At 46.5% G+C, this 12,887-nt stretch overlaps 1 protein-coding gene across 1 annotated transcript; it reads right to left on the reverse strand.

Moving 5' to 3' along the window:
* Window positions 1-5,605: 5,605 nt before the first annotated feature.
* Window positions 5,606-10,768, reverse strand: SMKR1 (small lysine rich protein 1). The gene is made up of 3 exons (XM_055307357.1): window positions 10,754-10,768; window positions 10,632-10,686; window positions 5,606-8,271 (listed from the first exon to the last, which is right to left on the reverse strand). Exons 1-3 carry the CDS (start codon window positions 10,766-10,768, stop codon window positions 8,078-8,080), a joined length of 264 nt encoding a protein of 87 aa, XP_055163332.1. The 3' UTR covers window positions 5,606-8,077.
* Between the last annotated feature and the right edge of the window lie 2,119 nt (window positions 10,769-12,887).

Here is a 12,887-nt window from a genome sequence, read left to right on the forward strand (position 1 = left end):
TCAAGGTGTAGGTGCTCCAGTGGGCAGTGAAATGTGTTGTGGTTCAGGGGCCTGGAGTTGTATAGGGGGCCAGAAAGAGTACCCTGGTTTCTCTGAGTCACAAGGAAAAGAGGAGAAATAAGGCTTTGTGCAGAGCGGAGTGAAGGAGTCCTGCGGGCAATCACATCTGCCTCCCACCCCTCACCACTGCTCCGTTGCAGAGAGAAAGCCTCTTGTGGGAAGTCCGTGCTGCATAAGCTGTCCCTTCCCTCCCACCTCTGCGGGACATCAAGAACAAAGAGCCTTGGTTGATTTGTTTCCGTATTGTGGTAAAATTTATGGAACAAAAAAGTTATCCATTTATACTTTAACTATTTGTAAGTAACTGGTTTAGTGGCATTAGGTACATTTACAATGTTGTATAACCATCACCACTGTTTGTTTGTTTGTTTGTTTGTTTGTTTTAGAGAGGTGGGTAGGGGCAGCTGGAGAGGGAGCATCCCAAGCAAGCTGCATGCCCAGCACAGACCGTGATGGAGGCTCAGTCTCAAGACCATGAGATCCAGACCTGAGCTGAAATTGAGTCAGATACCCAATCAACTGAGCCACCCAGGCACCCCCATCACTGTCCATTTAAATTTTTTTCATCATCTCTAACAGAAACTTACTAAACAACAGCTTCCCATTCTGCCCTCCCCTCAGCCCCTGGTAATACTATTCTATATTCCATTCCCATGAATTTACCTATTTGAGAGAACTCATATGAGGGAATCATACCATAGTTGTCCCTTTGAATCTGGCTTAGTTCACATAGCATAACATTTTCAGGGTTCATCCATGTTGTAGCCTATATCAGAATCTCCTTTTTTCATTCCATTGTCTGTATAGACCACATTTTGTTTATCCATTCACTTGTGATTGGACGCCTAGTTTGCTTCCACCTTTTGGCTGTTGTGAATAATGCTGCTATGAACGTTGGTGTACAAGTATCTTGTTTGGGTCCCTACCTTCATTTCTTTTGCATATATACCTTAGTGGAATTGCTGGATTGTATGGTGACTCTTACATTTAACTCTTTGAGGAACCTTCAAACTATTTTCCACAATTGGCCACACTGAGCTAACTTATTTTTCTAATGATTTTATTTATCATTTATGAGAGACGCAGACAGAGAGAGGCAGAGACACAGGCAGGGAGAAGCAGGCTCCATGCAGGAAGCCTGATGCGGGACCTGATCCCGGAACCCCGGAATCATGCCCTGAGCCAAAGGCTCAACCACTGAGCTGCCCAGGTGTTCCTAACTTAAGCTATTTTAATGAAGAATGAATCTATTCCCAAAGCCTCATGTCAGCCTGGACTGGAAAGATTGGTCTAAAGGCCAGAGCCTCACTAGGATGTAAAATGTGGGTGCCCCATCGTAGCTACAGGAGAAACGACACACTGGATGCATCCAGAATAGGGTGACCAAGAGGAGTCACGTTAAGTAAAAAGTGGTTGAAGAGACTGGAGTGTTTGGCCTGGAGCAGAACAGGTGTCCTCTCCACATAGAATGGTCTCCAGGAGTGTGTAAGGCTGCCATGGGGCAGAGTGGATGGCTGTTTTTGTAGCCACGGAGGTAGAAGGGGAGAGCCGGGTGAAATTCTCCAGGAGACCCTCTTTGGTCAGATGCTGCTCTGAGAGCAGCAGTACCAACTCCCCTAACAACCTCCTTCCCCTGGGGCAATGACAGCAGGCTTGGAGAGGGTACCTGTGATGGGTCATGTGATGGGTCATCACTAAGGCTCCACGACCCGACCCGGGGAGGTCACCAAGGAGACAGCACAGAGCAGGGACTCATGCTTCATGGGATGCTCTCATTGTTGTTCTGTCTTGAACAGATGGGAAGGTTGAGCTCAGATTTTTTTCTTTTTTCTTTTTTTTTTTTTTTGGCAGTTGACAAAATCTTAGGCTTCCTTTTTTATGTGGGAAATCAGGAAGCATACAGTCTCAATACAAATAGTAGTGTAATTGCTGGATTATGAGTTTCATTTTGATAAATTTAAACATCAATCACAGTGAAATATTTAAGAACAGTCATTTTAGGGGATCCCTGGGTGGCGCAGCAGTTTGGCGCCTGCCTTAGGCCCAGGGCGTGATCCTGGAGACCCGGAATCGAATCCCACATCGGGCTCCCGGTGCATGGAGCCTGCTTCTCCCTCTGCCTGTGTCTCTGCCTCTCTCTCTCTCTGTGACTATCATAAATAAATAATAAAAGAAAAAATAAAAAAAGAACAGTCATTTTATTTGAATGGTTTCTCTAGAAGTTGGAAAAGAAAATGTGATCAGAGGTAAGAAGAGTTTTGAGACTTAAAACTCTGCTTTGCTCAGGTATTCTAACACCTTTGGGTTCCTCTATGGGGGGGGGCCTCAATAAACAGAACACAAGAGCACAGACGCAGCATCTGGAGGGTATGTTTCTTTTTTTTAAGATTTTATTTATTTATTCATAAGAGACACAGAAAGAGGCAGAGACACAGGCAGAGGGAGAAGCAGGCTTCATGCAGGAAGCCTGATGCAGGACTCAATCCAGGAACCCCAGGACCATGCCCCAACCTGAAGGCAGATGCTCAGCCACCCAGGTATCCAAGCAGGGTGCATTTCTTCTTGAATCTGCCTCTCTGTACCACTTATTTCTCAGCCTTTTTATTGCGTTTCCTTTTTGTTTTCTGAGTCTTGTTTATTACAAAAGCAGTGCATGCTTCAGATAGGTATTGCACTGAACAGCAAATATTTCTGGTTCCCTTGTGGCGCATGTGTGGCATTACATTTCTCTACTCCCTTAAAGTTAGGTGGGGCCATAAGACTTGTTTGGGCCAATAAAATGGGAAGTGATTTGTTACTTTTAGATGGAAACTTTAAGAACCTGTGTGCAATTAACATTTCTTTCTTTTTTTTCTCTCTGCCTGGCAACCTATAACACCCCAAATGGTGGCTGTTCTGTAAGCCTGGGTCCCTGAGTGAGGATGACACCCGGCAGGCCCCAGCCCGCTCTCAATGGACATGGAGCCTGAAGGAAAAATAAACCTTTGGGTTAGCCTTCCATGAACTGTAGCTTTCATTAGAAATAAACTTTGTTGTTTTAAGCCACTGAGATTTTGGGAGTGTCGCTATAGCATAAATAGCTCGTTAGAAAAATCCTTCAACAAATATTTATAGGGCAGCCCCGGTGGCTCAGCGGTTTAGCGCCACCTTCAGTCCGGGCCTGAGCCTGGACACCCAGGATCGAGTCCCGCCTCGAGCTCCCTGCATGGAGCCTGCTTCTCCGCCTGCCGGTGTCGCTGCCTGTCTCTCTGTGTCTCTCATGACTAAATAGATAAATCTTTAAAAATATATATTTATATGCCAGGCTTCTGGCAATGTAACAGGGCACAAGAAAGCCTTCAACAAGCTGCCAAGCCCTACTATCAGAGAACTATATTCTAGCAGGGACGATAACCGCTATACAATTAGCCATTTAATCGTTAAAATCTGGAGAAGTCCAGAGCCCTGCAGAGTGCATAGGGCACATGACCTGCTATGGCCCAGGGTCAGGGAGACGTCTCCTGGAAGATATGAAGCTGGGATCCAAAGGACGGCTGGGAGTTAGCCGGGGGAAAGGGAGGATAGTGTCCCACGCAGAGGGAACAATAGGAGCAAATAGGAGCAATAGGAGCGGGAGTGGCGGGAATGCCCAGAACAGGGCACAGTCGTGCTGGGAGGCAGGGAGGACGCAGCGCCCTGGCCGCTCTGCTTGCGGACCTTGGTAGGACGTTTGGTCTCGTCCCGGGAGCAGTGGGTCACCATGTTTGGGTCAGAGGGGTCAGATGACATTTTTTTAGAGGGCAACAACCAACACAGGATTATCAAGGCAAGGAGTGTCAAGCGAGGGAAAAAAATCTATCTCGAGTTGGCTTTGGCCGCGACAGTACGTGATGCAGCCCCAAAGCCAACCGCAGGTGGCTCTGCCTGCACGTGCGGCCGCCGCGGGAGCCCCTGCCCGGCGGCCACCCCGCGGCGAGCTGGGGCCTCTGCGCTCAGACCCGGCGGGCGCGCGCTGCAGCCTCCCACCGCCAGGGGGAGACGGGACGCCCCGGCCCGGCCTGGGGGCACCGGGCGGCCCGGATTCCGACCCGCAGGTTTGGGTCTGTGCACCCGCTGAAGCCCCGCGTTCCCCCCGCCCACGTTTACGCTCATGCCCTGCTCTAGAGGAGCAGACGCGGGGACCCGTCATCCGCCAGGTCGTGAGTCCTGTTCCCATCCCTCCGCCCGCGGCCCCACAGACCCCCCCTTGTCTCCAGGTTCCGTTCCTCACCCTCCGCCTCTTCCTTCTACCCCCGGAGAGGAGACTGTCCGCAGGGCTCCTGACCCAGCGCAACTTCACGTCTCCGGCTGACCGGGCCTGGGTCCCAACCCCGAGCTCGCGTGGACTGTGTGGACCCGCACCCCGCCGCCCTGCCTCTCTGAGCCCCGGTCCACAGGTCCCCAGGTCCCCGGCGCCTGCGGGCCCTCCCCCTGGGCCTCCCGCGGCCCCCGCACGTCTCCGGGGCCAAGGTCGGCTCCGGGTGCAATCGCCCGGGGGGGGGGGGGAGGGGGTACGGAGCGCAGCCGCGGCCTCCGCGGGCGCCCGGCACAGCGCCCCCGGGCGGCCTGAGGCGCTCGCTGCAGCTTCTCGGCGGCCCAGCAGGCTCCGGCCGCGGCCTCCTCTCCTCCTCGGCTTCCTTCCAGCGTCAGCGGCCCGCGCGCCTCGCTCTCCGGGTCTTCCCACGGCGGAGACTGCGGGACCCACCTGGCCTCGCAGCGGACCAGACGCCGTCGCCTCCCGCAGGTCCAACCAGCCGGGCCTGAGGGACAGGACTGGTTTTACCCGACGGGTAGTACTAAGCGTGGACATCCCCCTGGGACAGTTCTTCAGGGGACGGGGTGGGGGTGGTGAGAGTGTTAGCCCGGTTGGCGGGAGTGCTTCCTTCCCCCTCGCTGTAATTCTTCCCCTTACAGACAAGATCCTGGAAAGAATCTGCTTCTGCCTTTTTTTTTTTTCCCACTTCCTCACCTTTCTGTCACACACTTTTTCTGTCTCATTTTTTTTAAACACCACTTTTCTATTTTTTAAAAATCTCGAGCCTATAGAAAGGTTGAAAGAAAGTACAATGAACACACAGACCCTTTACCTAGACGGGGTTCTCAACCTCCACCCCATAACGTTTGGGGCTGGAGAATTTGTTGTTGTGGGAGCCTGTCCAGTGCATTGTGGGATGTTTAGCAGCATTCCTGACCTCTACCCACTAGATGCTCGTGGTATCCCCTCAACTGAGACAACCGAAAATATTTCAGACATCACCAAATGTCCTTGGGGAGGCAAAATAGCCGCCAGTTGAGAGCCACTGACCTAGATTCAGGAACTAACATTTTGTCATATTTACACCTGTACACACTGTGTATATACATGTATCCACATGTAAACATGCACGTATGTATGTATATATTTCCTATAGACCTATAATCATAGTGAGCAAAAGTGGCAAAATGTTTATTTGTGGATCTCTATGATACATATGCATGTTATGAAAGTATTTGTTATATATGCATAGATGTGTATTTTACAGACATATAGAGTGCAAATGTGGCAACATGTTAAAAAATATATTTTATTTATACACACACACACTTTTTTCCTGAAACATTTCAAAGTAAGTTGCATACATCATTCCCTTCTCTCTAAATATGTTAGCTCCTGAGGACAAGAATGTTCTGGCATATAACCACAACAAAAATTACCATGGTCAAGAAATTTACGTCAATACAATATTGTTTTGAAGGCTATATACATTTTCTCTTCACTTTCTCAATTATGTTCTTTGTGGATTTTGGCTCACCAAGTCCCTGTCATAACTGTGTCATGATAACACAGCAGACACACCATTGAAGGTGAAACAAAAATTAACTGCTGTCGTGATGGGGCCTGCGCATCAGCCTCCTTCGCTTGGTGTGAACCGTGCCCGGGTTAGTACTTCCTCTATTCCAGTGCTTACTAGCCTTTCTGCTCATCATTTAACCATCTCAAGAGGAGAAAGCATGTCCACTTCCAGATAATCTCCTTAGCCTTTAAAGGTCTGCAGGCCTGGCATGTGTCTATATCCCCTAACTGATGTCATCTGTGCTGAGAACAACATCAGGAAGAAGCTCTGCAAATGCCACCTCCCCAACATTCCAATAAACCTTACTGCTCGGATTCAAGCTCCTGAACCAAGTGAGGCAGAGAAGGGCATTAGACATCCTACGAGTTGAAGGACTCAACAAGCCTGTAGCACCTGGTGAGGCAGCATTAGCTGGAGCAGCACTTCTCCATGGGTGTGGTCCCACAGCTGCACCATCTGGGCGGTTAGCTGGAATGCAAACTCCTGAACCCCACCCTTATGTGCTGTGACACATCCTCCAGGTGGCCATGCTGCACGCTCAAGTTTGAGAAGGACTGACCTGGAGTTAGTGTGTTCACAAACAGAAGCCATCTGCATCCATCCCAGCAGCATCTAGCAGAGTGGGAAGGGGTTTCCCTTCCAAAGCCTGTCAACAGATGACAGAGAGGGCCCCCCCTTCAGGTTAAGAGCAGCACCAACCTTCTCCTGAGCGAGTGAGGGCTCCTCTGGCAACTAGTCAAGGTCTCACATGGAGTCTGCACAGATGGGACAGCTAGAGGAATGTCATTCCCAGCAAACCCACGTGAGTGTGAGCACCCCACTTCTCTAGCACAAGGATTCATGTGATTTCCTTTTCTCTGTGAGATTTACGAAATCCCGAGTCCTAGGTGGCAGCCTTCCTTAGCAGACTTCATGAGTCTTTGAGATCCTCACAAGGTAACCGATGGCATCATCATAAGTAGTTCAGACAGAAGATATCATCCCTGGACAGGTGCTGCCTTAGAGGAATCAGCTTCTGGCTCAGCTGCGCCTGGGGACCACAGTGCAGGTGTCAGTGTTGGGAAGGAAAGTGGTGCGACATGCCAGGAAGACAGAGCAGAAGCTAAGTGATTCAGAGATGGTGTTTATACTTCAAAATGCCTTTCCTTCCAAGTTTCACATTTGGGGCTTCTAGGCCTCTTGGACTGAAGAGAAAGAACTGCAGTTTTCTCTTAAGTGTTCCGCACAGACTGGGGAGATGGGAATAGCAGCAAAATGCCCATGGCAACTTTCTAGCACCGGTTCCATAACTCAGGGTCAGCCCAGTTTAACAGGAAGCCTGCAGAAGGTGGAAGGAAGATGGGAATGTGGAGGAAGAGTGTGGAGAAGAGTCCAGTGAGGTGGAAAGAAGGGAGACAAGTGTGCTGATCTGCTCCCTTCCCCCGCACAGGGACACTGTCCGCTGTCACTCCCGAGTCATGTGTTTATATGCCCTAGCAAGGTCAGAGCAGGAATGACGATCTTAGCCTCCTCTGGCGTCCTGGCTAATTAAAATCAACCAAGAGTCAGACTGCTGAGAGGAAAATTATAGCAACAAAGTTTTCATTATTTTTCCTGAAAAAAAGATGGGAAAAGGAAACAGGGCCCAAGAGAAAGATGTTCATAAGCAAATCCAGTGCTTTTTGCTTTTTTTTTTTTTTTAATTAGGCTACATGTTCTGCGTGGAGCCCAACACAGGCTTGAACTCACGACCCTGAGATCAAGACCTGAGCCGAAATGCAGAGTCAGGTGCTTAGCCGACTGAGCCACCCAGGTGCCCCAGCCATGCCTTTTCTATGTAACCCCTTTTTGCAAAAGAAAATCATCCATGCAGGCTAGAACTACCTTTTGAGAACAAAGTTTATTCTGACCCGGAATTCTAATTTTTAAAGTCCTATCAATTACACCACGCAGGGTAGGAATTACTCAGACTTTTTCCCTCCTCGACTTCTTCTGAAAAACCAAATTGGCTAGCTATAGCTGAATTTAGCTGGGAAGTAACAAGCATTTCTTTATCATTAACTACCATAGAAAAGCACACTTAGCTTGCATCTCAAATGGTCTCCAGTAAAGTCTATTTTGCTTGCAGTAGTTGGGTTATCCTGATTTCTCTTCCCCAAGTTCTGCTCGCTCTCTGGGGAACGCTATTAAGTCTTGTTTTTCCCTTTTTTTGATTTGGGGGCACCTGGCCAGCGGAAGCCTCGCAGGTGCAGGCAGTCGGCAACGTTGTGGGCAATGTAGTAGAGGTTCAGCATGGCCGCGGGGCTGAGGATGTCCACCTCCGGCTTCTTCTGCTTCTTCCCGCCAGACTTGCCTCGGCTTTTTCCTTGTTTCCCTTTACCTGGCTTTCAAAGACAAGTATGTATGGGGCATAAGTTAGTTTTTCTGACCTTGAAATAATTTTCAGCATTTCCTATTGAACATTAGAAACAAAAACTCTTAAAAGAATTGTAATGATAACAAAAATTTTTGCATGGAGTGGGAGCAGTCACGTGCAATCTAATTCAACAAATGTGTATTAAGCACCCAGATTAAAAGAGACCAAACCTGAGGGATCCCTGGGTGGCTCAGCAGTTTAGCATTTGCCTTCAGCCCAGGGTGTGATGCTGGGATCTTGGGATCGAGTCCCATGTCTGGCCCCCTGCATGGAGCCTGCTTTTCCCTCTGTGTGTCTCTCATGAATAAATAAATGAAAATCTTTAAAAAAAAAAACAAAAACAAACTTTTTTAAATAAAAGAGAAACCTAATCTAATGATCATATGGACTTTGTTTGCATTGATTTGAATGAAATGAAAAAGACATTTTTAGCCAATCAGGGACATTTGGTAATATCAAGGAATTATTAATTCTGTTAGGTGTGGGCAGCCCTGGTGGCTCAGCGGTTTAGCGCCGCCTTCGGCCCAGGGCGTGATCCTGGATCCAGGATTGAGTCCCGCGTCGGGTTCCCTGCATGGAGCCTGCTTCTCCCTCTGCCTGTGTCTCTGCCTCTCTCTGTGTGTCTCTCATGAATAAATAAATTAAAATGTTTTTTAAAAAATTCTGTTAGCTGTGATAGTGGTATTGGGTCATGGAAGAAAATGTTTATGCATTTCAGAAATGCACATTATGATCTGTGGAAATGGAAATGAAAGAAGGCTGCTTTAAAATAGTGCAGCTCCCCCAAAAGACAGATGAAGAAAATGTGGCAAAATCCTGACAACTTCTGAGTCTGAGAAATGGATATATAAGAATTCATTTTACTATTCTATTTTTGTTATGTATAGAAATTTTCATAATAAAGATTCGTTAAAAACATTAGATAATGAGGATGCAAACACATATTTTGGCATTTGTTATGTTGTAGTCACTGCCTCATTAAGCAGTCATGAGGGTTGAGATGGATATAAGACACTTGGCATAGACTCTGACATGAAGGAAACAATAAATGGTTGTCCCCATCACTTTATCACTCCTCCAAGCTGTGTTTTGAGGCAGAGAGGCATTATTCCCGTCTTAAGAATGGAAAAATGGAGGCAGAGCAAGGTCACAGTGCAAACCAGTGTCCACTAGCTCAGCACCTGTGCTCTTGCCATGACCTTGCTACCAGGCCAGGGCCTTTTAGGAAAAAGCATGGATATTATCCTAATGTGGTAATAAACTATCTGAAGTTTTGCTAGAGCCACACAAAGCTGAATTGACATTTCTATGTCCTGTGACCCACCCGTACATAAAATAACAGATGGGGATGTATTATATGGAAAGTGTCTCCAAGAAAGAAGAGGAATGTGTAAGTTATCAAGAATACCTGCTAGGGCTAAATATTTGTATAGAATAGATGCCATGTTGATAGCATCTAATTTTAAAAATGTCCCAGGCAAAAAAATAAAAATAAAAAATAAAAATGTCCAGGCTAAATAAAGAGAAATAGAGTCGATGTGTTAAAAACACTAAAATACATTTTTGTTAAGTGAGATGGAATACACTTCTAGATACAAAACCCAGGAATGAAGTTGAGAATTATCTTGCAACACAGCGGCCTGGCTTTAATGTGGAAATTCAAATTAAAAAAAAAAAAAAGGGCAGCCCAATTGGCTCAGCGGTTTAGCACCACCTTCAGCCCAGGGCGTGGTCCTGGAGACCCGGGATCAAGTCTCATGTCAGGCTCCCTGCATGGAGCCTGCTTCTCCCTCTGCCTGTGTCTCTGCCTCTTTCTCCCTCTGCGTCTCTCATGAATAAATAAATGAAATCTTAAAAAAGAAAATGAAAAGCTAAGCCACAGTCTGGGAGAAAATGTTTCCAAATTGTATATCTGATAAAGCCCTTATATTCAGAATGGATAAAAGACTCTCAAAACACAATAAAAAACAACCAAACAACAACAAACACCCAGGCGTCCTGAACAAATACTTTCTCAAAGAAGATACACAAATGGCCAAAAGGCACACGAAAAGATACTCAACATCAAATCATTAGGGAAATGCAATTAAAACCACAATGAGGGATGCCTGGGTGGCTTAGCAGTTGAGCATCTGCCTTGGCTCCTGGGGTCCTGGGATCAAGTCCCACATCAGGCTTTCCGCATGGAGCCTGTTCCTCCCTCTGCCTGTGTCTCTGCTTCCCTCTCTGTGTCTCTCGTGAATAAATAAAAAAAATATATAAAAAAAACCGCAATGAGATACCAGCACACACTCATTAGAATGGCTCAGGTTACCAAGACTGACCATACCAAGTGCTGATGAAGATGTAGAAGATCTGGAACTCTCTGCTGCTGAGAATCTAACATGAAAGAGGCACTCTGGAAAACAGTATGGCAGTTTCTTTAAAAGGTTAAACACATACCTACCATATGATCCGCCATTCCACTGCTAGGTATTTACCAAGAGAAATGAAAGTGTATATCCTTTCTAAGACTTGAACATGCAATGTTGGTAGTAACTTTGTGGTAGTCTAAAGCCTGGAAACAGCCCACAAGTCCATCAGTGAGTGAATGAATGAACAAACTGTGGTATAACCATAACCATACACTAGAATATCACTAAGCAATAAAAAGAACTAGTGATGCATGCTACAACCACAACATGGGTTTTTAAATATTTAAAAATAATTTAAATTAAACATCTTATTTTTAAAAAATATTTTATTTATTTATTCATAGAGACACACACACAGAGAGAGAGAGGCAGAGACACAGGCAGAGGGGGAAGCAGGCTCCATGCAGAGAGCCCGACGCGGGACTCAATCCAGGGTCTCCAGAATCACGCCCTGGGCTGCAGGTGGCGCTAAACCACTGCGCCACCAGGGCTGCCCAAATTAAAGATCTTAAATATAATTTAAAAATAATTTAAAATTTAAAAAATAATTTTAAAGTAATTTGAGGGGATCCCTGGGTGGCGCAGCGGTTTGGCGCCTGCCTTTGGCCCAGGGCGCGATCCTGGAGACCCGGGATCGAATCCCACGTCGGGCTCCCGGTGCATGGAGCCTGCTTCTCCCTCTGCCTGTGTCTCTGCCCTTCTCTCTCTCTCTGACTATCATAAATAAATTTAAAAAAATTAAAAAAATAAAGTAATTTAAAATAATTTAAAATTTAATTTAAAAATAATTCTACAAGTGAGGGACACCTGGCTGGCTCAGTCAGTGGAGTGTGCGAGTCTTGATCTCAGGATTGTGGGTTCAAGCTCCATGTTGGGCGTAGAGATTACTTAAAAATAAAATCTTAAAAAATAATAATTATTATTATACAAGTGAAAGAAGCCAGACCAACACCCCCCCATACATACTGTATAATTCCATATGTTTAAAAAATCCTACAAATTACAAACTGATCTATAGTCAGGGCAGATCAGCAGCTGCCTGGGGTGGGAGGTGGCGGGGGTGGTACACGGAGAAGCAAGAGAAAAGAGCTGATTACAGAGGAGCACATGAGACTCCCAGGGGTGATCCACATGTCTGTTATCTTGATTGCAGTGATGGCTTAATGGGAGCATACAGATGCCAAAGTTATCAAATTGTACATTAAAATACGTGCAACTTATTGTACATCACTTATACCTCAATCAATCTGTGAAGACATTTTTGTGAGTGAAAACTTTCAGTGTCTCTGCCGATTGGGTTGGTTTAATACAACTCCATGGCCCTTGGCTGTTTCAGGTCCCAGAACACATAGGGTCCCAGAACACATAGCTCCTGCCTTGAGACTCTCCAGACTCCTTACTGAAGACCACACTGGCATTGCTTCTAGTTCCCAAACCTGCCCAACTGCTCCCCGCTCCCACTTCTTCCTGCTGACCCTCCCAGGGGAATATGTTACTTCTCTTTGGGCAGGGCTCTGCTCAAATATCACCTCTTTAGAAAACACCTCTCAGATACTGTGTCGATATTCTATCTATAACTAGAGTGACCATATAGTTTATTGTCCAAACCAAGACACTTCAACAGACATAAACTGGACTGTCCCAGGCAAGGAGGGAGGGGGGTACGGATGGTTTCCCAACAACCCTCTCAGCCTGTCATTTTCTAGCTCCTGATGCCAGGCACACTCCACTCTTTAATAGTGCTATTTTGTTCGTGTATTTATGGTGTGTTTCCTAGCCAGGGATTTGTCTATGAGGTCACCACTGAATTCCTAGGGTCTAAACCAATGTCTGGCACGTTTGTATGAAGAGATATTTGCTGAATGAATACATTGCAATTCAAATGCCATGCAACCCCAGGATTTAGAAAGCAAATGTAGAGATCTGCTTTTCTGGATTTTAAGATGGCTTCTTCCTTCATTCAACAAATACTTAACAAATATCTACTGAGCACCAGAACCTGCAATTCAGGGCTACTGTCTTCATGAAGCTTAGAGTTGGTGAAGGAGAATTTACAAATGCATTTAGTCACCAACATTAACTCACACTCCTGTGAGCAAGAACCCAGGGTGCCTGGCATTATGATGACACAGAATGGGCAGGGAGTGACCACAACTGGGACAGGAA

This window comes from Nyctereutes procyonoides, unplaced genomic scaffold, assembly GCF_905146905.1.
Source record: "Nyctereutes procyonoides isolate TBG_1078 unplaced genomic scaffold, NYPRO_anot_genome, whole genome shotgun sequence".
In the NCBI taxonomy this organism is placed as follows: Eukaryota; Metazoa; Chordata; class Mammalia; order Carnivora; family Canidae; genus Nyctereutes; species Nyctereutes procyonoides.

Coding starts and splice junctions, on each gene's coding strand:
- SMKR1 (XM_055307357.1), bottom strand. Junction 8,272..10,631: donor CTTCATCAGCACTTGGTATG/GTCAGTCTTGGT, acceptor TTTGAAAGCCAG/GTAAAGGGAAACAAGGAAAA.